The sequence below is a fragment of the Leishmania panamensis genome (assembly GCF_000755165.1).
Source record: "Leishmania panamensis strain MHOM/PA/94/PSC-1 chromosome 24 sequence".
NCBI classification, from domain to species: Eukaryota; Euglenozoa; class Kinetoplastea; order Trypanosomatida; family Trypanosomatidae; genus Leishmania; species Leishmania panamensis.
This window is the reverse complement of record NC_025870.1, coordinates 246251-273356: the sequence shown is the minus strand read 5'-3', so window position 1 is coordinate 273356 and position 27106 is coordinate 246251. Positions and strand designations below refer to the sequence as shown.

Here is a 27106-nt window from a genome sequence, read left to right as displayed (position 1 = left end):
TGCTGCTGTTCACTCTTTCTTTTCCCGGCTCATGCACTCGACAAGAGTACCCCAGAAGAGCCTCGCAACGTGTCCATTCTGTGCTATAGAGTCTCAGTCCTACTCCACTGGGATTCCCCCACTCGGCACTGTGAAAGGCCCGATGGCCTGCTGCTTTGCAGCACTAGGGACACCCGCTCGAGCCCCGCGGACACTCTGCCCACCACGTGGGGGGTACAGACGTGCTCGCTGGCGCCGGCCGCTCCGACGTAGTGCCATCCACGGCCTGACTACCGACATCAGGAGCGATACACCGCTCTAACCCTCCTCCTCTCACGTCGTAGGTAGGTGACCTTGCCACCCCCAGAAGTTATTCGGCATGGGCGGAGGGGGGGGTAGGTGTTGCTTAGGTTCTTCACACAGAGTGGGGGGCCACTGGACTGTGACACCGTGCTTAGGTGCGTGTCCCCCCCCGTGGTCGGAGGAAGGCACACGCGTCCATGCGTCGCTGTCGTAAGTGAAGAAATACAAAATCTAACTAACATCGAAGAGAACGATAGAGGCACGCAAAGGTAACGAGAGGATAGACTGCAGGTGTACCCCATTATCTGCGGAAACGGCAGCGCCAGCATAGAGGCACGCAAAGGAAAAAGGCGCTGGAGGGACTCACACCTGATGGATAGTGCTGATGGGGAGGTGAGGTCGTGTGAGGGGCGCGGAGAGGGGACGAGAGCCTCAGTCTGCTGAAGGTTTGATGTACAGGCACGCGCACAAATACAACTACCCAGTGACAGAGAGCACAGGAAAACTACGCCACCGCCTTCCCTGAGCGCTAGTGGCTCACGGCGTACTCGCCCAGCCGCCGTTCTTCACCGAAGGCAAACTTGCAGTTCAGCCGGGTAGTGCGGCACCCACTGAGACGCCTTCACAACCGCCAGAATAGCCTCCTTCTCGCGCGGCAGGTTTTTGTTTCCGTCGATGCCGAGGCGCTGCGCCTCCATGATCACCTCAGTGGCAATGTGGGCAGAGATGTTGTGAATGTCATCCAGTGGGGGGTACAGCTGCTCTGCCTCCATCTGCTCCGGCGTCGTGAGGAGGTTCAGGCATGCTGAGGCGGCCACCAGGAGGTCATCCGGGATATAGGACGGCTGGACCAGCGCGCAGCCGAGGCCGACGCCAGGGAAGACGTACAGGTTGTTGCCCTGCGACGGCTTGATGGTCTTGCCGTTGATGGTGGAAGCCGGAAAGGGGCTGCCAGAGGCGATGATGGCTGCTCCGTTGGTCCAGCGGTACGCATCCTCCGGCATCACCTCCGACTTGCTTGTAGGATTCGACAGAGGGAAGATAATCGGGCGGGCTGCGTTGGCGGCGACACTCTTCACTATCTCCTCCGTAAACACAGGACCAACACCGCCCAGACCAAGCAAGGCTGTCGGCTTCACAAACTTCACGACATCCTCGAGCAACTTCAGATTTTGGCTGGACTCGGCAGAGACGTCCTTGCGTGAGAACAGTAGCTTGTGCTCTGCCAGCTTGTCGCCGCGGGTGTCACACACCAAGCCCTTCGTGTCGACCAGGTAGAAGGTCTTCAGCACCTCAGCGATGTCCACATTGTACAAACGAGAGGCCAGCTGGGCGATGTTCTTGGCCACGCCGACCGCGGCAGCCCCGGCGCCGAAGACGACGATGCGCTGCTCCAGCGGGCCGAGGCCTGACTTCTTGACGGCGTTCAGGAAGCCAGCGGCGATGACGGCGCCGGTGCCCTGGATGTCGTCGTTGAAGCAGCGGTACTTCCTCTGGTATCGCTCCAGCATGTCGAAGCAGTGGTTGTTGCTGAAGTCTTCAAACTGCACCACGGCAGAGGGCCAAGTGGACTTCACAGCTTCCATGAACTCGTCCAGCAGGCTGTTGAACTGGTCATCATCGAGGCGCTTCTCGCGGGTGCCGAGGTACTCGCGGTCGCTCAGGTAGTGCTGCGTGTTAGTGCCGACGTCCAGGACGACCGGCAGCACGCGGGTCGGGTGCATGCCAGCGCCGGCAACGTACAGGGAGCACTTGCCGATGCTGATGCCGATGCCGTTAGCGCCGAGGTCGCCCAGGCCGAGAATGCGGGAGCCGTCGGTGATGACGATGACATCGACGTTGTCATACAGCGATTCTTTCATCACCTCAGCGAAGCGGCCCTTGAGGTGCTTGCTGAGGTACATGCCGCGCTCACGTAACCAATGGTTGCTGAAGTTCTGGCAAGCCTCACCGATGGTCGGAGTGTAGATGATGGGGAGCAGCGCCTCGATGTGGGCGAGCACGAGGGCATAGTAGAGCGTCGTGTTCGTCGCATGGATGTTGACCATGTGATGGTAGCGGTTGATGGGCTTCTCGTAGCGGCACAGCTGCGTCCAGGCACGCTCCACTTGCTCCTCAAGGGTCTCGACAGTGGGCGGCAGGGCACCAAGGATACCGAGTTGCTTACGCTGCTCTGTTGTGAAGGCGGTCCCGCGGTTCAGGTAGCGGTTCGTCAGGACGTTCGCACCTTGCGAATACGCAAGCAGCGTCATGCTGGTCTGCTGATTCTTTTGGAGGGACATTCTCGCTTGCTGCTCGTACTGACGTCTTGAGCGAAATTGTGCTGGAAACGAAATAAAGCGAAGCGGTCGAGCACGACGAGGTGGGTGAGTGCCGGTGGGGGGGGGGCGTGTGTAGCGCACTGGACGTAATACCTGATAAATCTAGAAGACCAAAAACAAACGTTTGTGTTGCTTCGATGAATATGGCGAAAAAAACTTCCTGGCAAGTAAAAGCGAGGAGGGGGAGGAAGGGGGGAGGGGGGACAAGAGGCAACTCTGCGAGTCAGTGAGGAAGCGGCCGACCGACGGAGAGAGGAAGAGAGAGAGGCAGAAATGATCAAGAGAGAAAGCGGCGGGGTGGCGCATAAGAGAAAGCCATCGGAGTGCTCCAACATCTCCGCTCATTCTGCCATTGAGCAGCAGCAGGTCAAGTCCAACTCTACTGGAATTTCCCCACTCGGCGCTGTGAAAGGCCCGATGGCCTGCTGCTTTGCAGCACTAGGGACACCCGCTCGAGCCCCGCGGACACTCTGCCCACCACGTGGGGGGTACAGACGTGCTCGCTGGCGCCGGCCGCTCCGACGTAGTGCCATCCACGGCCTGACTACCGACATCAGGAGCGATACACCGCTCTAACCCTCCTCCTCTCACGTCGTAGGTAGGTGACCTTGCCACCCCCAGAAGTTATTCGGCATGGGCGGAGGGGGGGGGTAGGTGTTGCTTAGGTTCTTCACACAGAGTGGGGGGTCACTGGACTGTGACACCGTGCTTAGGTGCGTGTCCTCCCCCCCTCTGCTTTCAGGTTCTCGATTCTACTTGGAGCATGAAAACGTGATGATCCCCGTTGATCTCGCCGCGCCGTGCAGTGCTTGAACGTCCTGAGGCAGGAGGACAGAAGGAGGGGAGTAGACGCAACACGACTGATAACGCAGGAGAGGAAGAGATTTGGAGAAGCGCTGGAAGGAAGGAAGGAAATGGGGGACTCGCTGCAAGAACTGCTGAATAACACACACGCACTTCTTTACTCGTAGGCGAGACCTTTATTGGCTGTGTCTGCCTTGGTCACCGTTCTCAACAAAGGAGAGAGTTAGCGTAGCTAGTCACTCTCTTTCTCGGAAAAGTCAAACTCGGCCTCTTCCTCATCGTCGTCGTCGATTACCTCAATCTCCATTTCGCTCTCCTGCTGCTGTATGGCGGCCTGGCTGGCGCACGTGATCGTGTCCTCGTCGTCTTCGAAGGCGGGCCTGTCGACCTTCACGCGGGTCGACACCACGGGTCCGGGCATCTTGGTGTTGTCACGCTCGTCAGCGAAGAGGAAGGACAGCAGCGACGGCGCGTGCCTTGCCACGGCGCGGGTGACGCTGTCAAGGTTGAAAGAGGCCACAGAGCTGATATGGCGCCACGCCTTTAACTCGTCCATGCGTGGACCGCACTTTTTCTTTGGCTGCCCCACCTTGCGGAACTGCATCTTGAGCTCCTCCGCCTGCTTGCCGCGACTCCTGCGGTCGCTCGTGGCCAAGGGCTCGGCTGCCTCGCAGGATGTGCAACCGAGCAGATCGTGGGTGTCGCATAGCGTGTCGACTTTGTACTTGAAGAGGGACTTGAGCTCCTCCAGTGTGAAGTGCTGTTTTGAGTCTTCCTGCATGTCTACCACGTTCGCCGACAAGCCTTGCTTGCTCACCTGCCGCTGGTAGATTTTTTCCTCGATAGTGCCGGTGCTGAGCAAGCGGTAGATGAAGACCCGCTTCTTCTGGCCATCGCGCCAGACGCGGCCCATAGCCTGCGCATCGTTTGCGGGATTCCAGTCGGGGTCGAAGAGAATCAGCCGGTTGGCGCCGATCAGGTTCAGCCCGACACCGCCGGCCTTCGAGGAAAGCAGAAATACAACTTCCTGTGAGTCGGGTACGTTGAAGTAGTCCACCAGCTGCTGACGTTTCTTGATGGGCGTGCTGCCATCAAGCTGGAAGTACGCGATCCTCTTCGAGTTGCACAGCGCCGCAATGATGTCGAGCGTTTGTGTGAAGTTCGACACGATCACGAGCTTGTCGTGTTCGCCGTTTTCTCGAAGCTCATTGAGCACGAGGGAGACAAAGTGCATCTTACTGCCGTAGTCCATACTCAAGCTACCCGGCTTGAACCCCTTGGGCAGCACAGAGAAGGGGATGCCCTGTGGCTCATCTGCTGCGCTGCTGCGGCCGCGGCGGCGTCCAGTCTGCTGTTGCTGCGCCGATGCACCGATGCCATTGCCAACCTGATGGGACAGGTGAACCGCGTCGTGGAAGAGATCCATGTGGTTACAAAGCTTCCGCAGGGCGGAAATGAGCACCAGCGGTGTGCACTCCGCAGACTCGACAATATCGGCCAGCTTCTGGTAGGCCTGCTCCTGCTTTGCTCCCAGCCGCACAAAGACTGTGACGTCCACCTTGGGCGGCAGGTACGACTCATTGATGGACTGCGTGCGACGGAGGATAAAGCGCTGCGTCAGCATCGAGAGGTAATGCGCGCGATCGCGGCCAAGCGACTTGAGATGGTCTGGGCAGTCCGGATCACGGCCGAGAGAGACGGGCTCCTCGAAGACGCGTGTGAAGAGGTCTTGATTGCCGAGGATACCGGGGTTGACAAAATTGACCATGGCGTGAAACTCGGATAGATCGTTCTGGATGGGGGTACCGGAGAGGATGATGCGATTGCGCGTCGGCAGCATGTCCACTGCCTTGGTCGTCTTCACCTCCGCGTTCTTGAGGCGGTGGCCCTCGTCGCAGACGACCAGCTCGACAAAGCGCAGTCCCGAGAGACGGTCGATGTATTTGCGCAGCTGATCGTACGAGATGACGAGGACGTCGCCGTCGCCGTCGAAGCGGGAAATGATGCGGTCGCCCTTCGGGGTCGACTCGGAGATGGCAAAATGTTTTACGGTCCCCTCGCCCAACCACTTGTCAAACTCATTGCACCAGTTCTTTACCAGCGAGGACGGTGTCACGACGAGGCACTTGCGGGCTGTCGGCTGGCCGTGCTTGCCTTGCTTCAAGCATGTGTAGATGGTGGCCACCGTCTGTATCGTTTTCCCCAGGCCCATCTCATCGGCCAGAATGGCGCCGTGGTAGCCGAGCATGCGCTCACCTGTGATGCAGTCGAAGAGGAACTTCACACCGATGATTTGGTGTGGCCGCAGCTTGTCGCCAATTATCGGGTCTACTACGACGGAGACTTGTCGACGGCCATGCAGGTCACGCTTGTAGTCGGCGCGGAACAGCACCACCGCCTTCTCGCGGTCCGGGTCGTGCAGCGGGCGCAGCTCGTTCATGATGATGCCGTTCTTACCCATCTTTGGTCGGCCGGCCACAGGGACGACGAAGCCTGTTTCTCCATCCTTGGGGCGACGGCGGAAGAGGATGGAGGCAAAGGCACTGTTGTTGCCGAGCGAGATGCCAAAGCTCATCTCGGGCTTCCGCGCCTTCGCCTCCTCGGCGGCCGCGGCGTCGGCCTTGGCCTTGGCCTTGTCCTCCCTCACGCGGAGGTCGTGCTCGGAGCGCAAGAAGAACTCGCCACTACGGAACGCTTCTTCTGTGAGAGCCGTTATGAGCAGCACGTGCTTTGTGCCCACCTTCAAGGTGCTGCCGGCCTTGGCGTTGTCGACTTCCTCCTGCTTGATCGGGTAACCAGGGTCGGGCCGGTTGCCGTACTGCCGCCCCACACGGTCGTACATCATGACACCCAGCAACTCCGTATCAATGATGACAATGCCGACAGACTCATGCCGCGTCGCACCGTCCGTCTCGACCTGGAAGTACAGCTTGCCATAGGGGCTGGCGGGGTAGCAGCTCACAACCTTGTCTGTTGGGATAGCGTCGTCATTCGCAGCCGCCGCAGCGGCCTCATGACTCCCCTTGGCTGCTGATGCTGCGTTACCATCGGCAGCCTCAGGTGCACTGGGGACTGACTTCACACCGCCAGCGCCTGCCTCCACCCTGATCAGTTTTGCGGCGCCGCTTCCCTGGTCTTCACAGTCCTCGGCCTCATCGCCTGTCTTTCCCTGCGCTGCTGCAGCAGCCTGAAGGGTCCGCGCGACCACCGCCTTGGAGGCGGACTCCGGCTGGTGGTAGTCTATCTGGCTGCGCCGTGCCAGTCGGTGCGCCAGGAGGTCATTGTTTGCCGTACTGCCAGCACTGTGCGGGGTCACGGTGGGGTACATCACCTCGCGTCGTACGCCAGTGGAGGTGACGAGGGCCACAGTTGGACCAGGCAGATCCGCAGCGCTGTCATTGGTGTTTCTGGAATCCCCTGATCCGGGCGCCTTACAGCTGCCGCTGCTGAGGGTACGCCAACCAGTCATGAAGCGCGGTACGGCGGAAGCCGAGGTGGCGGGCAGAAGTGGATGCACGCTGGGCTTGCGCGCCGCCGGCTTATCCTCACCACTCGTTGTGGGCGGGCGGAATGTGCCGTTGGCAACGGCGCTGCCTGCCGTTGACTTGCGCATCGTCACGTTGGGTATGGCTCACCAACGCGCGTGCACACACCCACACTGGCGAGAAGATGTAGAGAGCGAGAGGAGGAGAGGAGGGCGGCTCTGTCCCTCTCTCTACCCTATGCGCAGTGTGCTGGCTCGTGTGTTTGTGGAGCGGAGGAGGGGTGATTGTGCAGTGCGCGCTAGGGCTGCCCGCGCAATGCGAGTAAAAGAGGACTAGAGCAGGAGGGAGAGGTTCACACGGCTACAGAGTGTATGGTCGGTGAAGCGACAAGGGCAAAATAAAAAGTGGATGGGAGAGAGAAAAAAATGATGTAGTGGCGCTGAGAGGACAGGCTGAGTGTGCGTGTGTGTGCGAAAAAATCACGTGCCGAGAGGATTGTGTATGTGAGCACATACGCGAAGACGCACGAGTGTGGAGGAAAGCGACAGCGAGAGTGTGTGGAGGGGGTTGGTTGATTGGATGGTGGGATGAGGGGGAGGGGGTAGCAGAAATGAGAGAGTGAGAAGCGGAGGGAACAGCGATGGTATGTCTTTGTGTGTTGTTGTATGAATGTGTTTATGGATCTGTGCGTAGTACAAGTGCTCGTACTGCTCCATTCCTCCACACGCCCCCTTATTTGAAAATGTACAGCTGTCCCTGTGTGTAAGTGAGTGCTCAAGCGCCTGCCCAGGAGGAAGTGGGGGTGGGGTGTAGTTAGAGGTGCCTGATTCGCGCTTGTGAGTTATATGCGGATGCGTGTATATATCTGTCAACACTAAAAGTCTGTATCACTATGCAAGTTGTGTGTGTGTGTGTGTCGCCGTCTCACTGTTGGTGATGTTGATGCGCGGTGTATCTTTGTGCGGGGGATACCCGTCTATCTCTATACAGATGTGCGGGATCGAGCAAAGCTGCACGATAGGGTGCCGTGCTGCGTGAGAGAGCGACTGCGTAGGGCAAGCCCGCATACGCATCGTGCGTGCGTTTGTGGGGGTTCTCGTGTGTCCTCACGATTTGTGTGTGCTGATGGGTAGCAAAGGAGAGCTCAGGAACGCCCGAGGCACAGGGGTTCTCTTCCCGTTTCCAATGGTTGCAGAGAGGTGTGACGAGTGCTCTCTATTATCTCTGTGTAGGCAATGCTGCTGCGGCAGCTGCGAGAAAGAGAGAGGGACAGATGGAGGACAGTCACAGCAAGGTGTGCCTGTGTGGTCACGTGTGGCCGCCCCCTATCCAGCTGCACCTCAACCCACAAAGAAACGAGAAGCAAGACGAGAGAGTAGGGGGAGGGGTGAAGGAGAAGCATAGAGATGGAGGAAGCAACAGAGAGTGACAAGCAGCTGTCTGTACACACACACACACACACAACCAGGCGCTGTGGAGTTGCCCATTCCCTGACAAGAGCGCGCTCCTTATATGGATGATGGGAGGAGGAGGAGGAGGAGGAGGGGGGAGCGACGTTGTGCGCACTGGTTGACGTTGGTGTTTAAGAGCGGCGAGCTTGCTTGGGCCTCGAGAGAGGCGAAGGAGGCAGTGAATTAGGGCGCTGTATGAGGGCGGGTAAAGACGACGACGACGACAAGAAGCAGCACACAGGTGTACTGAAGAAAGAGAGGGGTGAGGCAACAGACGACGTTGAGGGTGCGGGCAGAAGGAATACATTGTGCAGAGAAGCTCTCACCATGCCATCCGGTCCTCACCCATGACCGCCACGACTGCTCGATGCACACGCCACTCGTTCATCACGCCACCTGACCACCACGCTGTCGTGTCTTTGTTCGGCTTCGTATTTATCCTGCGCTTTTTCCTCGGTGGCGGTGGCGGTGCCGTACCTTGCCTCGATACTTCGGTGTGAGCTGCCCTGCCTGGCTGTTCACCCCACTGTGGCTGGGCCGGCGTGTGGTAGTACTGCTGGCGTGCTTACCCGTCGCCCGGCGCACAGACACTACCTTGCCTTTAAGGATGCTGAGGCTGAGTAGCGCTGCGTACAAGACGCTGCTCGGCGACTCGAAGAACACAAGCGTTGCTGCTGCTGCGGAGGAAATGGAGCTGGTAACAGCGGGAAAGAAGTGAACATCTTCGACGGCGACTTAAAACGTCGTAAACTGTCGTACGTGATGCGAGGAGCTACCTTGAGCGTGCAAGCCAGTGAGCACGATGGCGTGGCGGTGGAACGACGGTGCCGATGCTGGCTTGCTGTTAAAGGGTGATTTGTATGTCGAATAGGCTGAGGATATCGATAAGAGGCCTATTGAAGGGCTCCGAATGGGGGGGGTGAAGTGGGGGTGGAAGAGCTACGCGAAGCAGAGCCCACAGCGGGGGTTACTGTAGGCAAGCCCGTACGACGACTCGTCATCTCATCCTCTTTTTCGCTTTTTCGTTGCCGCTGTTGTTCTCTTTCAGTGGAAGGTGCGCACCGTGTGTAGCACCATCGAGGGCGCGTGCATGCGTGTGCGCGAAAAAGGGAGAGAGGAGGTAGGGAGGGAGAGGGGGGGGGGAGTTGAAGCATTACCGGTGGCAGGGAAGGGGAGCAACTAGGGTGGTGAGGGAGGAGGAGAGGCAAATCGTAACAGATGTCCAGCTGTGGCCACGACAAGACAGGCGTGCTGCCCCCCACTCCTTCTTTGTGCACTCCTTTGTGTCTGACTGTGTGTATGTGTGTGTGTGTGTGTGTGTGTGCGTGTTGTTAACTGTGCGACTGTCAGACTCCATGTACCTCTGCTTACTGCTTGACAACTGCACAGAGAGGCGCGCCAGCACCGCACCCTGTTGTCACGCTCCGGTAGAATGACGAAGACCACCAACATGACCATTTGGCGCCGCACTCGCCTGCTTGTCATGAGACGTGCCTCACCTTTTTGGCCTCGCTCCGCATCTTCTTCTGCAGTTTTTTGCGATCCATGAGAAGCTTTACAAAGGTGCGGATGGCGGCATCCAAGTCACGTCTCTCGGCACCCGTCTTGGTGTCACTCAGCTCCACCGCGGCGGCGAGGGAGGGGTAGCGCTTGGCGAAGTTGTACACAGCCAGTCGATAGCGCATGTCTTCCATAGACCGCTGCATCTCCGCCAGCTCGTTGACAAGGTTTTTCTTTTCCGCAGAGAGGACCACTACCTTTCCCTGCGCTTCCGCGAGCTGTGCGGTGACAGTGGCGAGCTGTACCTCCAGGCGAGACTGCAGCACCTTATGAATTTCAATCTCTTCCTGCTTCAGCGCCGGATCAGCGAGGGCGGCAGCCGCTTCGGCGTAGGCTGCCTCCGGACTTGGGAGAGACGAGATCATCGCGCACGCGGTGTCCACGTCTGCGTCTGTCATGCCGACGTCCGTCTGCGTGTGCAGAAAGTGCCCGCGCATGCGCTCTTCCACGTCCAGCTTCATGTCATCAATGGCGAACCATCGCCCGCCGATCGCCTCCGGATGCTCTGTGATGTGCGTGCGCAGCCACCGGAACACCTCGTCGACCCGATCTCGCACGAGGCGCTGCTCCGACAGGTCATCGGCGTAGTACGTCACCGAGCTCACCAGCACCGTCCCGTTTGGCGTCCGCTCCGCCACGATAGGGATGCCATCCCCCGCCTCTTTCTGCATGAATGTGTTCAGCCGGTTCACCATGGCGGGGTGGTTGCGCCAGGTGGAGGATAGCACAATTGTCACCTTCTCGCGTCCCCCGAGGGCGGCGACCAACCGCTTGAGACACTGTACACACCTGCCGCTGAGGTCGCCACCGCCGAAGGTGAACTTCGGGACCGGCAAGAGAACGCCGTCTATGTCGAGGAAGACCACATAACGGTCGCACAGGCTGACGTCGATGGACATGACCGGGGTAGTGCCAGAGCAAAGAGAAGGACAGAGCGTAATGGACACGTGTGGGGGTCTCTTGCGCGGAGCGCTGGAAAGTCGATGCAAATGGGGAACTGCCTCGGGGCGCGCCTTCCGCCCTCTCTCTGTACGTATGCGCGTGTTTCTTCGTGTACTTGCAGGTGTGGCGGAGCGGGAAAGGGAAGAGAGCCCCTCTCCTCCTGTTTGATGATGTGCTTGTATCTGTGCTGCACGCCTACATCACGCGTAGAGGTGTGTGTGTGTGTGACGCGTAGGAGTGAGAGAGGGGTAGAGAGAGGATACACTTTTTACTCGCAGATGACACGGCTAGCCGGGACCATACAGCGCCTTTTTACACAGTCCAGCGTCTCTCTAGTGGCTCTCCTATTGGTTTGTTTTTGTAGCCCATCGGCACCGAGAGAGGGAGAGAGAGAGAGGGGGGGGGGTAGGCAGAAGCGAGTAACGGCGCTCCCTCCCCCCACTGCTTCACGGTACCATACATCTATGAAGTGCACACGGCCCTCGCTTTTTCCCTCTATTATGGGAAGAGGCGGTGGGTGGTGTGCCTCCACCTCCCTGGGCCTTTCTCGCGCTCTCTCTCCCTCCTCTTCTCAAATGTCTCATAGCGAGACGGACATCAGAGAATGCCGGGCTGGAGGGAGCTGAGGTCGAGGGTGGGGTGCGCCATCTATCAAACACACGAAGAAGGAAAGGAAACAAAATAGGCGTGGTGGCCGCTGCTGTTGTGGCGGTGAGTGAAGGCCAGACAGAAGGTGGTGACGCACGTCGCAGTGGTGGGAGGCCAGTTGGGGGTGGTGGTGGTGGTGTTCGGACCGGGGAGGCGGTTCGTAGGGTTGACACCACGGAGAAGAGGGAGAACGCTTGATAACCGCATACTCATGCAGCTTCGGTCTATCAGATGTTCACTTTGATCCCCTCCACGGTACGGCACCCGTCACTCTTCTTTGCTCCCCGGACGATGGAATGTGCACGTCTGCCCCCCCCCCCCCCCTCCCCCGCACACACACACACACACACACACACACACACAAGCGACTATAAACAAAATCAAAGACCGATTCAACACAAGCGGGCTATTCGGACGCAGTGGCACCGCACCTGCTCCTCTCTTGCCAGGGAGAGGGCCAGGGGTACAAGACATCCACTCACACGCTCACCCAGATACGCGGTAGGGGAGGCCTCTCTGACACACAAGCTCGCTGCTACTTCAGGAAGCGCTCCAGCACTTCTGCGTCGTACAGGTTCACGAAGTCGGTGTCCGTCGGCGGTGGCGGCGGCGTGCGATTGCGCCTCTTCGGCAGAACCTGCGTCTTTGCGCGCAGCCCACCACCGGGCAGCACTGTGTCCTTGCTCTTCTTCATCTTGTACTGTTCGCGATGTTGCTGCAACCGTGAGGAGGGGGGGCGACTGCAGGCTTTGTGGCGATGTAATCCACCCTTGTCCCCTCGCTCCATTTCGGCGGGGTCCGTCTTATCCCACCCCATGCCAGTCTCCCCAGTTGCTTTGTAGGTCACTGGCACGGTACACGAGGTGCTCCGTATCAGCTTGGGCAGCCGCAAGCCAGACGATGACGAGGTGACGGCACCGCTGTAGCTGTTCTCCGCCACCAATCGGCAGTAGTTCGAGTAAGTGCTGTTCAGCGGACATGGCGTTCCAAGATGGCGCTCGAGCCTATCGCGTGGCACGTTCGTGGCATCTACAGTCTTGTGCACAGCACTCAGGTCCGCTGCATAGCTGTCACCAGCGCCGTGTTTTTCGGGAGACCCTACTGCACTGAGATAAGCGGTGGAGTGAGTCGCGTTGCATTGCTCCAAGGAGAAGAGCGGTTCAATACGCGGCGGAAGATGGTGTCGCCGCTCCTCGTCTGCCGTAAGTTGGCAGATAGTGGCAGAGAGGGGAGCCACCGAAGAGGACGGCTTGCGCTGCGCGCGTGCGCTAACACTCCCGCTACGCTTCGCCGAGGCTGTGCAGGCCCCTGAGTTGCCATCACCCCCACCACTGAGCGTGTGTATGGCCATGCGGAATTTCGAGAAGATGCGGCGCCTTGTAGGCGCCGTCGGGGTCTGCGGGGGAGGTGCGAGCAGCATGAACAGCTCAATCGCGTCCCGGATGACCAAGTCGCGTCGCATGCAGGTGAGCCAGCGCTCGTGCATCTCTATCATGGACACGGCCTGCAATGCCACCATGCGCACGTAGAGATGCTCGAACTGGAGATGGAGAACCCAGTTCATGTAGCGCGTCTGCTGCGTGGCAAAGAAGGACGCAACAAGCCTATCGGCGGTACTCTCCGACGGGCTGGTGCAGAAGAGCTGGAAGAGAAGGTGAACCTCCGACACGGTGGTGCCCTTCGCTGGCGCCTGTTCCGCTATCGACGGTGTGGTGTAAGCCTGAGTGTTTACAGGCTCGAGTCCACGCACCGCGATCGATGGCAGCCACGCCGCTTTGCAGGCCGTCATGAAGGCAATCAAGACGCTGCGCTGGTACTCCGCCAGGAGGGTATGGCTGGACTGCAGAGCCGACTGCCAGCCTTCCTCCTGTGAATAGACTGGCTCGTCCGCCTGCACGTGCGACAAGCGTATCGCGAGAGCGTTGTTGTATTTCAGCAGAGCTGCATCTGAAGTGACAGGAGAGTCGGCGCTGCTCAAGGACAAGCGTGGAAGCCACACGGCGGTTGCGACGTCCTCGAAGGGCAGATGACGGTGCAGTTGCTCTGCCTCCTGCGCACCCTCCTCGAGCGGCCTTGTCATGCTCCCTGAGGTAGGGTTGCCACGAGCATCCTCCTCCTCTTCAGTGTCGCAGTAAGGCGTCAAGCGGCTGGTTTGACAGCCCTCCGGTGTGCTGCCGCCATCGGAGCAGCCGTAGCTGCTATTGGGGCCCTGCCCACTCGACGGCGACACGCGCTTGCGAGGGTCAGGTTTGCCGAGTGGGGAGAGGGAGCTATCGGTGGCGTTGCCGCTCTTCAGCAAAGACAGAAAAGCGCTCTGCGGCCGACCCGGTAGTGCTCCTCGCACCGCGTCCGGCGTGTGTTTCTCTACATCAAACACACCATCATCGCCTGGAGCCCCTCTCCGCCAACGAGGTGGGTTAGCCGTATCTATGTGGCGCAGTTGTATTGCCTCCACAGCGGCCTCCTCACGGTTATCCAGACACGGCGGGATTGGTGGTGGGGTTGAGCTGTTGGGGCTGCTCTTAGACAACCCTGCCGCTGTAGCAGTGGAGAGCTCCTCTGTCGCGTAGAGGGCAGGATTTATTCGAGGGAGAACAGACACCGCATGTAGTGGCGAGTGGTCGAGTGATGCGCTCACCTGACTTCGCTCACCGGCCACCCCCGCCGTCGTTGGTACGTCGAGGCGGCTGCATTCATCGGCGACGGCGCACTCCTCGCCGTCAATGCTGCTCTCCTCCTTGTCTCTATTTTCTAGTGGTGTGATACATAAACTTGTGGCATACGGTGTGCGAGGTGGAGTGGGGCACGGGCTCACCTCTTCGTGAAGTCCCCGGGCACGCGCGTGCGACTGAATCATGACCTTGCTGTCTTCAGACGCCGTTTCGTTAGGTGTCCTCGCGTCCTGCCACCAAGGGCTCGAGAAGCGGAAGAAGCGCATCGGCAGTGGCTGGTGTGGTGCCACGGGAGGCCATGCGAGAATGTCACCGGAGTCGATATGGTTTACATTCGCAGCAGTGCCAGCGACCACCTGCTGGCCTAAGGTGTTCTTCGCAGCAGCTGTAGAAGGCACTGTGGCAGGATGCATTGCATCGACGTTTGGGGCCACACCGCTGACGTGCTCGCTTGATAGGGCCGCTGAAGAGAGAAGAGTGGAGCTTGACAGGGAGACGGCTCGCTCGTGCGTTGGCACGGGCAACCTATCGTGCGCCTGCACCGTGCTCACACCGGTCTCAGCGTGTTCCTGCCGTGACATGCACCGCAGTACAGACGACTCGGCTGAGTACAGTTGCCCTCGAGGCACCCTTCGAGTTGGCATGCATGCCTCCGCCTCCTGTAGCGCTTCCACGACTACTGGTGCACACTCTGCAGGTACCGCATCCTCGTCGGAGCTCTGAGACCGTCGCACCGGGGTGGATGCGAGGGGGGCGGTGTCGGCACCGAGGAAGTTGCCCTCCTCTCCATTTGCGTCCTTGTGTCGGCCAGCGCTGGAAGCGAAAGTGGAGGCGGACGGCGCCGTCGAGCCTGCGGCGCCTTTCTTAGTCGACTGCCCACGCTGCTTCTTGCTCCTGCTGTCCCTGCTGCTCGGTGACTTGGGCTGTACTGCCTGGATGCGCGACGGTGGCGAGGAGTTGTCGTCGAAGACGTTGCGACGGCTGAGCACTAGCCAATGGCGTGCCGGTGCATCTCCAGATGCATTTTTTGTAGGTGTCCGCGCTTGCTGCGTGTTGGGCATCTCGCGTGGCGTTGCGTAATTCTCGTGTTTCCGCGTTTCCCGTCCGTGATAAACTCCACTCGCCACTTAGCGCGAGAGCAAAATGTGTCTAAGGAGCCCAGCAGGGACTCGGTCTGACAAAGCAGTTTTGGCTGTGTGTATGTGTGTGTGTGTGTGCCTCTCTCTGTCTGAGTGTATCGATCTGTCAATCTAACGCGAAAGCGAGTGGAAGGAGGAGGAGGAGGAGGGGAGAAGCCTAAGCAAACAAACGGCTTCCACACAACACAGACACGCACCCAGGGAGAGGGAAGAGGCGACGAAGTATGTCTGAAAGTGTGTGTGCGTGTCTCTCGCGGTCTATGGCAGTGTGAGCCGGGGGAAGGTCTGTGATGACCGGCAAAGGAAACACCAAAACGGCACCAGGGCGCGAGCGAAGGAGCATCCAAAGGAGACGAGGGCAATTGAATTAATGGCGACGCGAGCTACTGAACGAGTGCCAGAGTGTATGAGGGGCAGTGCGAAGCGTCGATGTCCTTCTTCTTGCCCTCTATTGTGGTGTGTGGAGGCGCGCGTGCCGTGGAGAGTATGTCTGCGAGGGCCCAGTGAGAAGGTGCGCGACTCTGGTGAAGGCGATGTCGACCCGGAGGCGTAGGGCGCGCTGATGCCCGCGTACACTCGTGACGAGAGGGGAACAGAGGACAAAGGGCAGAGAAAATCGAAACACCATCGTGTGAGGCCTCGCACCACCACCACCACCACCAACAAACACGCCTGCTTACTACTGATGTTGCTCTTCTTACACCATTGGCGTGCAATGCGCAGACTCATCGGCTACCCCCTCTCTCTCGCCAGGTGAGTGGGGATACACACGTGCACATGTGGGTGAGGTGATGCGGCTTCTGTGTCCCTTGTGAACTACAAGGGAGGGAGGGTGATGGAAGCGCGGAGGAGCCGAGAGTCACAGCTTCACCGAAAGAGTCCCACCGCCATTGCCGACCTCAGCGGCGGACAGCAACACACCACAGGAAACGTAGGTGCAGGACAAGACCACTAGTGCAGGCGAAGAAAGGGGTACTCAAAGCGGCGCGGCGCATGCGCATCCTTTGAATTTTGTGAACTTTGCATTTCATTGCTGTTAGAGGACCCCCACGAGGAGAGTAGTAGTAGTCGAGGCACAATGGTGTTGCTAACACAGCATCGAGGCACACACACACACACACACACACACACACACACACACACACACACACACACACACGCAGACACAACGATGCGGCAACGAGAAGCAGGAGAAGCAGTGGGGAGAAGAAAAGGAAACCGAGGTGTACTCCGGATGCAGGACACGCCAATTTATGCTCATGGGCATCGCCAAAAACGGCAAACAAACAAAGGGATAGAAGCGCAGGTGAAGGCGGCACCACGGCCTCCACCAAAAAGCCCAATGCCGCGGCGCTGGGCAAACGTGCAGTCCACAGCGCACAGCAGTACAGGATCGCGCCACTTCGCTCGCGCCCTCTCCCCAACCCCTCAGCGTCGCGGTGCCTTCTGCTGCTGTTGCTGCTGCTGCATCATCTGCATTAGGTTCGCCATGGAAGACATATCAGGCATCCCACCTGCGCCACCCGAACCGCCACTCATGCTCTGCTGCAGCTGCTTCATCATCCCCTGCAGCCCACCCACGCCGCCGATCTGCCGCAGCATGTTCGGGTTGAGCAGCTTCGCGAGTTGACCCATCTGCTGCTGTCCCATGTGCCCCGAGGCGGGGCCGGAAGAGTCCTGCATCATGGTCTTGAAGTTTATCTTGCCCATCTTCTTCACGATCTCTTCGAATTTTGTATAGCTAATGATCAGGTTCTGCACCTCAACGACTGAATGGCCGCTGCCACGCGCGATGCGGTGCATGCGGGATGGCGTCATCATCTTCTTCACCTTGGCTTCATCCAGCTCGGCAACCGTCATGCTGTCCAGCATATGAATAAACCCCTTTAGCGCAATGTCGCCTTGCTGACCCGCCGCACCGGCATGGCCTGCCATGCCGGGAAGCATTTCCATGATCTTGCCGACGGAGCCCATCTTAAGAACGTTCTGCAGATGCTCGTACATATCGCGCATCGTGAAGAGGCCATCCTGCAGACGCTTGTAGACCTCCTCGTTGCCGTTGATGTTGGCGTCGCGCATCGTGTCCATGAGCCCGCCAATGTCGCCCATTCCCAGCATCTTCTGTACAAACCGCTCAGGCCGAAAGAGGTCAAAGTCGTCGAAGTGCTCGCCGGTGCCAATGAAGACGATGGGGCTGCGCGTCGCCGCAACGGCGGAGAGCGCGCCACCGCCCTTGGTCTGGCAGTCCAGCTTCGTGACAATGACGGATCCGACAGGGACCATCGCCTTGAAGTGGCTGGCCTGCGCCTCGACTGCCTGCCCGTCCGTCGCGGACATGACGAAGACGATGTCGTTTGGCTTTACGGCCTCCTCGACCTGCTTCATCTCCTCGAAGAGCGCCGCCTCTTGTTTGTGGCGGCCACTTGTGTCGACGATGATGAGGTCGTACTTCTCTTTCTTGAGTTCCGCCACCCCCTCTCTGGCGATCGCCACGGGGTCCGCCTCTGTCAGTGAGCCGTAAAAGCGCACCTTCGCCTTGGTTGCGTTCTGGCGCAGTTGATCGTACGCGCCAGCGCGGAACGTGTCGGCGCACACGAGCGCCGTCTTGAAGCCCTTACGCTGAAAGTAGGCGGCATATTTGGTACACGACGTTGTCTTACCGGACCCTTGCAGACCCACAAACAGCACCACGTTCTGCTTCCCCTTCACTGGCATGAACGGCTTCACCCCGGGGTCGAGGATGCGCTGGAGGCCCTTGAAGACAGCATTCTGAAGAATCTTGCGCTTGTTCAGTCCAACACCCTCCTCCGCGAGTGCCAGCTCCGTCTTGATGCTAACCTGAAGCTTCTTGACAATAGCGACATTCACATCCGCCTGCAGCAGCGCACGCGCAATCTCATTCATCAGCTCCTTCACATCATCCTCACTCAACACCGACTTGGCGGACATGCGGTGAATCGCCTGCCCGATTTTCTGACCCAGCTCTGCCAAGACCATTGTTGCTGCGGAGAGTGGTGCGGTGTCTGTGTGTCTCTGTGTAAAGGTGAAACGGTCGAGTGTGTATGAGTGCTGGAATGCGCGGAGGCACTGTTGAAGATGATGTCGGCGCGTGAGGAAGGTGCACACCATATATAGCAGAGAGAGAGAGAGAGCGAATCGTGAGGGGAGAAAGGAGGGAAGACAAAGGGCCACCGCGAGGGAGGACGTGACGGCCCCCCACCCTACTGCGTGTGTCTGCAGGCATGAAGCGGGGGTGCGATGAGAAGACGAAGACGGGGGGAGCAGAAAGCGGCACAACTGTACCCACAAAAGAGGTGCACAGGCGTGTAGCGGACTCCTTCCGGAATGCCAGTGTCACTGAGGTGCGCGGCGCCCTCTTCCCCACCTTCATTCGCCCCTCATCTACCAGCCGCTCTCTTCGAAACTCTTCAGTTTTTTTTTTCTTTTCCGTTCGTTGCCGTCAAGGGTTCAGTTAGGCTTTGTGGAAGCGACAGGAGGTGAGATCACTGAATGATAGGGGTATGGGCGCGTGCAAGAGAGAAGCATCACACGCATGGACACCTTAACGTAGACCCCCTTCTGTGTTGCTCGATGTCTCTCTTCTCTCGTCAGTACATGCCATCACGAGAACGACACAATAGATAGGTACACACGCTGATATATACACCCCCTCTACACACACACACACAGGAAGCCAAGGGTGTGCAGAGACCAAGAAGACGACGGCGAACATGCCGATTATGCAAGAGAGAGAGGCAGGGGTGGAAGCCTCGATGATGCACCTGCACCCTCCCTCTTCTCTTCAGAGACCTTCACCCTTACACTTGACGGGGAGCGACACACGATGCACCAGCCGCCGATTCGCTCCCGTCCGCGGACCCTCTCTCGCTTTGCTTCACTTTTCGACCAACGTCACTTCTTCGACTCGACATCCTCAAATTTGCCGTAGTTGATGTTCGTGATGACCGTCGCCTGGTTGAGTTTTGAAAGGCAGTTTTCCATGCACGTCTTCTCGCGCCAGTAAAAGTTGTTAAACCAGTAGTTGTGCACGCACCGCTCGTGACACGCGATGCTGGCGTGGTAAGCCATGCGATCTTCTTGAATGGCTTGCATCACATCGAACTCCTCATTAAAGGCGCTCTTGCGCCTCGACGGCTGATTGGAGTTCATTTTTGTGCAAGCCGGAGAGGAAGTGTGTGTGCTGATAAAGATGACAAGAGGGAGACGCTGACACGTCTCCACGCGTATCGTGATGATACCTGTCCTGCTCTCGTGTGCGTGTGTGTGTGTTAATGCGCGTGCCGCTCTTCCCGTCTATGTCTGACGTGCGGTGCGGCTGCACAAAACGGTCGTTACCTTCACCCCCACAGAGTAACACTTGTTCTCAGCGGATGAGCCACACGAAGGAGAAGAAACAAGCAGAGAGAGAGTTGACAGGGGCGCCAACATAGTAAAGAGAGAGCGAAGTGGCAGTACTGCATATCCATGTAGTATGACACACCCACCCACCCACACGCACACCAGCGCATACGCATGTGGACTCCTTGAACCACGACTTCATGTGTGTGTGCACGTGCGCGCTGGTGGTGTGCCCTCTGGCAGACGTACATCTCTATTCTTCAGTAGCAGCCTGTTCTTCTCAAGCTTCTCTTCCGTCCGTCAGTCAACGCCGCAGCTGCGGAGGGTGAGCAAGGGAACACGAAAGGGACGAGCGGAAACGACCGTGGTAGATGCAACATCAGCAACACCCAAGCTCACATAGAGTAGCTGATTGCACATTTTTGTGTCTGTGTGAAGAGACGACCGGGGTCATGACCTGCGCATGTCAGTATCATCGGGTAAACACAGTCTCGCTCACCTAGTCAGGAGTGATAGAAGCAGCAGCGGGGAGGGGTGGGGGTTGGCCAGTGCTGCTGCTGCTGCTGCTGCAGCTGTCACTCCTGACTAGGTGAGCGAGAGCAAACGCACAGGACAGTGTGACCGCAGAAATCGATTTGTGGTGGTGGTGGTGGGGGGAGGGGGGCCGGTTTAGGGGCGCTCTCGCGAAAGACGCCAGTCCCGATGCTGCAATACCGAGTCCATAAAGCTGTCCAGTGACGTGAGGTTCGGGGCTGCCTCCAAAGCGTTAACATCGACGCACCGCTTCTTGACTTTCCTAGCCGACGGCGCTCGATTCCAGCGTTCCTCAGTGTAGAAGTGGGTAAGCAGGCGGTCACAGGTGATGACTGGTGCTACTGCCTCGGCATAACTGCAGGTGCCTGTACTTTTGCCTCCGTGCACACTGTGCATTGAGGCCAGGAAGTTGCGCAGCTGCTGTGTGAAGAAGCCATCGACAAGGTCGAAGCGGCGCTGGGCACTTGCTGACGCAGCGGGGCGCCGGCCAGCGATAGACCCCGACGTCGGCCTGCCTGCGTGCTCACAAGCGTTGCAGGCGTGCTGACCACACTGCGATGAGGACGGTGATGTGACGGCTTCCTCGTAGAGGCGGGCATCTCGAACTCCGCAGCTGGGCGAGTAAGACTTGAGAACAATGCCATCCACAGCTCGTAGGTCTTGCAAGAGCTTTACCAAGAACGCTGAGTCAAGTTGGGGGGACGACGACAGTGCTGCCGGTGTGTTGTTCGCCGCATCATACTGCAGCAGGACGTGATCCTCTGCTGCGGACTCGACGAGATACCGCACCTCGCGCTCACCTTCACCAGGGACATCCCCCGAAGGGCTCGCTGTCAAGGGTGGCAATGGCCCGGTTGAGCTGTGCTGAGGCGCTGTCCATCCGCTGCCCCGTTGGTCGGCGCCATCTGTGCCGCGGCGGCCTCGAACAAGCCGCAGCGGGACACGAGGGACCGGCAACCTCAACCACTGCACTTCAGGACACATAGGAACGCATCGCACAAGGCCCAACTCCTTGAAGAGCACCTCCGTGAGGAACAGTAGCGGCGTCGGCCGCAGAAAGGCTGGAAGGCTTGTGTGGGTACCCCGGTATGTGACGGGGTAGTTGAGTAAGCAGGCACTCACCAGTACTAGTGGTAGATCTGGCTGTTGATGCTTGGCCGTGGTGGTCGATTTGGTGAGAGACTGCTTAACAGCTGCCGAAAGTTCAGCCCACGCCGGTGACACGCCTCCATCAGTAATCCTCTGAAACGGTAGTTGGCATGGGGTTGGCTGGCGGCAGGCACGGAAGCCGTCGAGACGGTCTGCCAGTCCATGCTGACGCCACCAGGCGTTTGCCAGCGGGAATGACGAGAGCCCCGGTGCCTTGATGGGGGTCATCAAATATCTCGTGCGGTAACAATAACAGATGGGTGGAGGGAGGGGAGAGGCGACGATGATGCTTGACCGCATACGCGTGAGAGCAGCCACACCCCGTCGACTTGGTGCGACGGGGTCAGGTCGGCACCACCCTTGCCTGTTCCCCCCTTCCCCCCCACACACACTGGCAGGCAAGCTCGTGCTTACGAGCGGGGGTGTACACCGCGCCTCTCTAGAGAGAAGCAAAAGGAAGGGCACTAGTGAAATCGAGGTCGCGTAGTAGCCGCGCTACAAATTACCGCAGAGACGATGTGCGCCTACTCACTGCATCAAGTGATATTGTGTGGGCTTGTTCGACAGCGACCGCCCTGCATGCACACATATACATGTAAGCAACCATGTGGGCAGGAAAGACGACAGGGAGGCAGGAAGTGGGCTATAGTAGTGGCCTTTTTCCAATAAGCGTCATGACTCGAAGAAATGCCAGGATGAGACGACTTCGGCCGTCACAGGGGAAGAGGAAAAAGGGTGAACACGGCTGAAAGGCGGTGTGGTTCATCAGCCGGCACATTCCTGCCATAGTTGCAGTCGCACTTAGTACGCTCAACTCGGCCTCGCGTGCATACAGCGCGGTGGCTTCGGTTCAAGAACAAGGTAAAATTGCCGGGTGCCCACGTGTCCAGGACGGTGCGGTAGCGGCGAGCCCACAGAGCAACCAGCGTTGTGCCTTTTCTAACGCCTTCCCTCCCCTTCGTCGTTGATACGGGCATCTACGGATGCTGGTAAGATGCGCAGATGCGTGAGGGGAGGGAAGGGGTGTGTGTCCGTGTCCACCCCAAGGATATCACGTTACGTGTATACTCAAAGATGTGTACGTACGAAGCTGCTGCGCTCACCAGTTTCCGAATGGGTAAGTTCGCTCATGCGTGGCGGCGCTATGGTGATTCCACCATCCAGGTTTCCTCCGCGTCCTCCTCCCCCTTCTCGCGGAGAAACGAGGACAGTGGTAGGCTCAGGAAGCTGGGATCGCGGTTCGCCAGCACGATGTCTCAGTTGTCGAGGAGTACACGCGCAACGATGACCGTCAAGGGTCCGAAGACGATGCCGTGGGCGCCGTAGGCGACAAAGCCCAGTGCCAATCGCACAGGGCTGCAGCTGCTTGCAGCCCTTACCAGCAGCCTCCATGACAAAGCCGCCGCGCAGTCTTCGAGAGACGCACAGAAGCCATTCGTCGCTGCACTCCAGCAGTACGGCCAAGCCCCAACTGAGGGCCCGTGTGTAGTTGAGGAGGTGCGGCTCGCCCCACACAAGAACCTCGATCCATGGTCGACCAGGCGGGGGCGAGAAGAGAGGAGCGACGGTGGCAACAGCAGCAGGCGGGTACGCTTCCCCTGGCCTATTGTTGCCACTGAAACTCATCTCCTTGGTGTTGATGAGCGATATAGGCTGCACTAGCCTGTGCACAAACGCGATGGAGCAGGGGCTCAACCACTTCCATACAACTGGAAAGAGCGCCAGGACGACAGAGACGAGGCCCAGCAAGAACGGCGTCGGGAATCCCCACAACGTGAAGGCACGGAACGTGGTGCAAAAGTGAAACCAAGTCAGGTGCCCAAAGGACTGCAGAAGTGTGATGAGTGAGACTGTGATGTCCTGCTCGATGCTGCGGGCATGGTAGTCACCCAGCTCCGGCTGCATCACGCGCAGCAGCTTTGCCACGCCGTAGTATAGCACTGTATGCTCCAGAGGGGTGAGGTAGCGGTAGCAGAAAATAAAGAGAATGCCGGCGTAGATGTTATCGAAGACGCCGAGCAGATTGGAGCCGACTCGGAAGAACAGACCCAGCACATACTCGACGTAGGGCAGAAGGACGAGACGCGATAGGGCGGGATACGGTGAGCCAGTCGATCTCCCCCTTGTGGCCCGCCGCCATCGTGCCGCTGATGCTTGAGTCATTTATGCCATTGAGAGCCCCGGCAGACGAGCCCGAGAGGGAGTCGTAGACAAGCGACTTGATGGCGCTTGCGGAGTGCAGGTCAAGTGCATTCGCCAGCCTGCCACGCCACGAGACCGGTTGCGCGGTAGCCTTGTCATGAGTTACGTCCTCTCCTCCGTTCATTGACGAGGTGGCGCCATTGTTAGCGGACAGCTCAGCTCCAGGGAGCACTGAGTCATCGCGCGTTACCACCGAGCGCAGCGGTGGTGGAAGCGCCTTCATGAGAGTTTCAATCACCTGCGAGACGTTTCCGTTGCTCAACATGTCAGCTAATTCCTGCACGACGAGGTCCTGGATCTTGGCCATGAGAAAGGTCTCGATGCGACTGCGGTGCTCGTCTAGCATACTCAGCGCATCCACGTTGGCGTGCGCCATTGCCGCCACGGCTGCTTCCGCTGTTGCATCCTCCGCGATTGGTCTGCCGCTGCTCGTGACGTCCATCTTCGCCGCCGGCGCAGTCAGGGTGCAGTGCTCTACATCCACTGCTTTCACGAGTCCGTCCCAGGCGCTAGGGGCAGAGGGAGGCGCTACTACTGCATCCCCCGTCACTGCCACTCACAGCAGCGGACGTGATGCGTCGCCCAGCCTCGCTGATGGACAGTACATCAGCTGTCCTGTTGAGAATGAGGCCCACCGTGACGAATCAAATGGCCGAAACCCGCCACAGGCGTCCCACTCAGCTGACAAGGGTGTCGGCAGGTCGAATGGGCACTGGTGGGGAGGAGGGGGGGAGCAAAGACAGCACCCAACACGGCGAGCAGGCGCACAAAATAGGTGACGCCAACCAGCAAATGGGTAACGGTGACGATGATGATATGGTGAGCCAGTGCAGGACACGGCGCCCGTGCGAGGCGGCCACGAGGCGTCGGCGAAGTTGAGTTGACAGTGCGCCCGTCGAAGGAGGTGCTGTCGAGAGGGACATCGGGGGCGTGGACGTTGCTGCGGGGCACGAAACGCCGCTAGTCTCCTCTTGTCGTGTGGTCGATGCCACCTACTTCGTCGCTGGGTTGGTTACTCCATGCGAGGCGTACGGGCACGACAGCATGGCTCTGGCGCTGGCGCTCTTAGCACTGACTCTGGCACTAGGTCCACCTGTGGATGCCTCTTCCAGGAATTTCCACTGTGCGTGCACGTGAATCTTGGTTGGGGCCCACGAATAAGGTCCCCTGCACCACCTAGCGCTGCTGCACGCGCGTTATACAATCGACAGCGGTGTCCATGTAGAGCACTGACCGCAGGCGGCTCTGCGGGTGCGTGACGGTGGAGAGCAGCACGCCGTTCATGATGTGCTGGCCGTACGGGGTGTCGAGAATGCAAAGGGCATAACCAATGCAGAGAACAAGGTGGAACATGATGGCAGAAGTAGCACCGAGGATCACCTGAGGCCAGTTGTGGCAGCAAGTTGCCTTCTGAATGACCGTAATACCGACGCCTGCGCTACCAGCCGATTGACGCTGACGTTGATTTACAGGGAAGAACTGGCTGTACTTGCTGCCATTATGGTGCTCATCAGAGCTGGCGACGCGACAGAGGTTCGGAACAGGGGACAGAAAGTCCTCCCGGCGCACCACCGACGATTCTTCGCGGTGGAGGGCGCTGCTGCCGATGCTGCTCAGGCATGAATGCTCTGCGCCGACAACCTCTAAGCGAGAGAGGGACGAAGGATTTAAATGCGGATCGCACCGTGTCGACGCACTACACCCGTCGGCGTTCGTTCTGCATCTCGTGCAACCCCGCAGAGGAGGAGAAGACAGACAAGTGAGTGTCGCTGGCAGCGGCCGCCGGCTGCCGTCGCTTTTGCCCCCTTTTCTAGCCTGCCTTGTGTTCGCAGATAGGATGCGTATATATATATATATATGCGTATGTATGTATATACGCATGTGGGTGTGTGGGTCGTGGTACACGACCATGCGAATGTGTGTGCACTCACCAGTTCCGGTGGTGGGGTACGAGAGATCAAGGGAGAGGGCAAAGAAAAGGTTGCTGAACGATGTGCCATCGCGGGCGGTTGTGCCACATAATGATCAACGCACGCTTGCCGTTGCCGCATGTAAGCGTGCAGCACGTCGCCAAAGTCTGCATTCTACAGTAGCCAGGCAGTGCAGCTGCAGACATGCCATGTATGGCAAAATAGGGCGCAGAAGACAGCAGGAAGACGAGGACTTCGGCGTCTGTCACTCTCCAAGAGACATTCCTGTTACGCATCAGCAGACGTGTGTGTGTGCGTGTGTGCTCAATCTGGTGAGGAGTGATGCATAGAAAGTTATGGATGGATTGGGAGGAGGCGTGGAGCGGTGGAGGAGATCAGCTACTTTTTCAAATTGCCATCGCTGCGCAAGGAGACTGTACAGTAGAGAGAGAGAGAGAGAGAGCGAGTGCTCAGCAGATACAGCAGAGGTCGCAGTGACAACATCGACGTGATCATCATCACTCACATTCAGCAAAACCAACGCCTATACGAAGCAAACAAGCAGACAAACAAGAAGAAGATTGCGTCGACAGGGAGAGACCTAGAACGAACACCCACACAGACATGCACACGGGTCCACAAGACGAGGTCTGTCATCGACGTCATTCTGTGCCAAGCGAGCAGTGTCAGTCTTCTCTCAAGCCCCTGTTTTGCATGCGAGTGGGACTAGCCCTCAGCTTGCTCCATCTCGATGACGTCGTCAAACTCCTCCACTGGACTGGCGTCGTCGTCGTCCTCTTTTGTTGCCGCCGGCCCCTCTACGTTTTCGCGGCTGCGCCTTCCGTTGGCGGCGTCCGCTCTCTTCCAGAGGAGCTCCCGGTGGGCATCGAGAACGGGTTTGCCGATGTTGTACGCAATGGTGAGCACAAAGAGGGCGACACCACCGGCTGTGAAAGCGCCAGCCACGAGCGAGCCACTGAACAAATAACGCGAAAAGAAGTCTCCGTGAAAAGGGCCGCGGCGGAGGCGAGGCATGGCGCTGCGGTGGTCATACTCCATCACGAATGCGTGGAGGTTGCCGCTGGTGGTGACGGTCGATTTCTGCCGCCTGCGCAGGAGCTGTGAAGGCTCAGGCGACAAGCTGCTTGGCGCGATGAAGCGATTGATGTGAGAAAGGTGAAGCATCGTCTCGACCGTCTTGTGCTACAGGTGATGTGGTGCGGTGGGTAAATATGTGCTTGTACTGGTGTGTTTATGCGTGTGCGTGCGTGCATATTTCAGCGTGAAAGAGCGGCGAGGGAAGGGCTTGCATGCAGAGACCTACACACCGCAACCATGAGTGCGAGGAGTAGCTGGATGGGAGGCAAGAGGCGCGTTGATTTACACCCCCACACAAATACACCGGTGTATCAACGAGAGGGTGCCCTTCACTGTAGCCGTGGAACGAAGCAGAAGGGAGCGTGTGCGCCGGTATGCGTGTGTATGCCCATGAATAGGAGAGGGGGGGGGGGGCAAAGGCGACGGAGAGAAAGGAAGAGGGGGAGGGGAGGGGAACGGAAGGAGACATGTGTGATAGAGCAAAAGAGACGGAGACAATAACACAGGAAGGTACGCACCCACGCACACGATAGCGAAGAGAAAAGGCCAA

At 58.6% G+C, this 27106-nt stretch overlaps 8 protein-coding genes and 1 pseudogene across 8 annotated transcripts, besides 2 other annotated features; all 9 read right to left on the bottom strand.

Moving 5' to 3' along the window:
- Positions 1–168: 168 nt before the first annotated feature.
- Positions 169–440: a repeat region.
- Positions 441–848: 408 nt separating this feature from the next.
- Positions 849–2564, bottom strand: LPMP_240740 (malic enzyme, putative; the record flags this gene model as incomplete). Its single annotated transcript, XM_010701112.1, has 1 exon — positions 849–2564. One exon carries the CDS (start codon positions 2562–2564, stop codon positions 849–851), a length of 1716 nt encoding a protein of 571 aa, XP_010699414.1.
- Positions 2565–3052: 488 nt separating this feature from the next.
- Positions 3053–3319: a repeat region.
- Positions 3320–3639: 320 nt separating this feature from the next.
- Positions 3640–7020, bottom strand: LPMP_240730 (DNA repair and recombination protein RAD54, putative; the record flags this gene model as incomplete). Its single annotated transcript, XM_010701111.1, has 1 exon — positions 3640–7020. One exon carries the CDS (start codon positions 7018–7020, stop codon positions 3640–3642), a length of 3381 nt encoding a protein of 1126 aa, XP_010699413.1.
- Positions 7021–9824: 2804 nt separating this feature from the next.
- LPMP_240720 (hypothetical protein) lies at positions 9825–10802 on the bottom strand (the record flags this gene model as incomplete). The annotated part of the gene is made up of 1 exon (XM_010701110.1): positions 9825–10802. One exon carries the CDS (start codon positions 10800–10802, stop codon positions 9825–9827), a length of 978 nt encoding a protein of 325 aa, XP_010699412.1.
- A 1226-nt stretch (positions 10803–12028) lies between these two features.
- Positions 12029–15226, bottom strand: LPMP_240710 (hypothetical protein; the record flags this gene model as incomplete). Its single annotated transcript, XM_010701109.1, has 1 exon — positions 12029–15226. The coding sequence occupies one exon, from the start codon at positions 15224–15226 to the stop codon at positions 12029–12031; it is 3198 nt and encodes a 1065-aa protein (XP_010699411.1).
- Positions 15227–16732: 1506 nt separating this feature from the next.
- Positions 16733–18433, bottom strand: LPMP_240700 (signal recognition particle, putative; the record flags this gene model as incomplete). The annotated part of the gene is made up of 1 exon (XM_010701108.1): positions 16733–18433. The coding sequence occupies one exon, from the start codon at positions 18431–18433 to the stop codon at positions 16733–16735; it is 1701 nt and encodes a 566-aa protein (XP_010699410.1).
- Positions 18434–19216: 783 nt separating this feature from the next.
- On the bottom strand, positions 19217–19474 carry LPMP_240690 (mitochondrial translocase subunit, putative; the record flags this gene model as incomplete). Its single annotated transcript, XM_010701107.1, has 1 exon — positions 19217–19474. One exon carries the CDS (start codon positions 19472–19474, stop codon positions 19217–19219), a length of 258 nt encoding a protein of 85 aa, XP_010699409.1.
- An 858-nt stretch (positions 19475–20332) lies between these two features.
- LPMP_240680 (hypothetical protein) lies at positions 20333–21646 on the bottom strand (the record flags this gene model as incomplete). Its single annotated transcript, XM_010701106.1, has 1 exon — positions 20333–21646. The coding sequence occupies one exon, from the start codon at positions 21644–21646 to the stop codon at positions 20333–20335; it is 1314 nt and encodes a 437-aa protein (XP_010699408.1).
- Positions 21647–22602: 956 nt separating this feature from the next.
- Positions 22603–25459, bottom strand: LPMP_240670 (annotated as a pseudogene).
- Positions 25460–26184: 725 nt separating this feature from the next.
- LPMP_240660 (putative transmembrane protein) lies at positions 26185–26643 on the bottom strand (the record flags this gene model as incomplete). Its single annotated transcript, XM_010701105.1, has 1 exon — positions 26185–26643. The coding sequence occupies one exon, from the start codon at positions 26641–26643 to the stop codon at positions 26185–26187; it is 459 nt and encodes a 152-aa protein (XP_010699407.1).
- Positions 26644–27106: the final 463 nt, after the last annotated feature.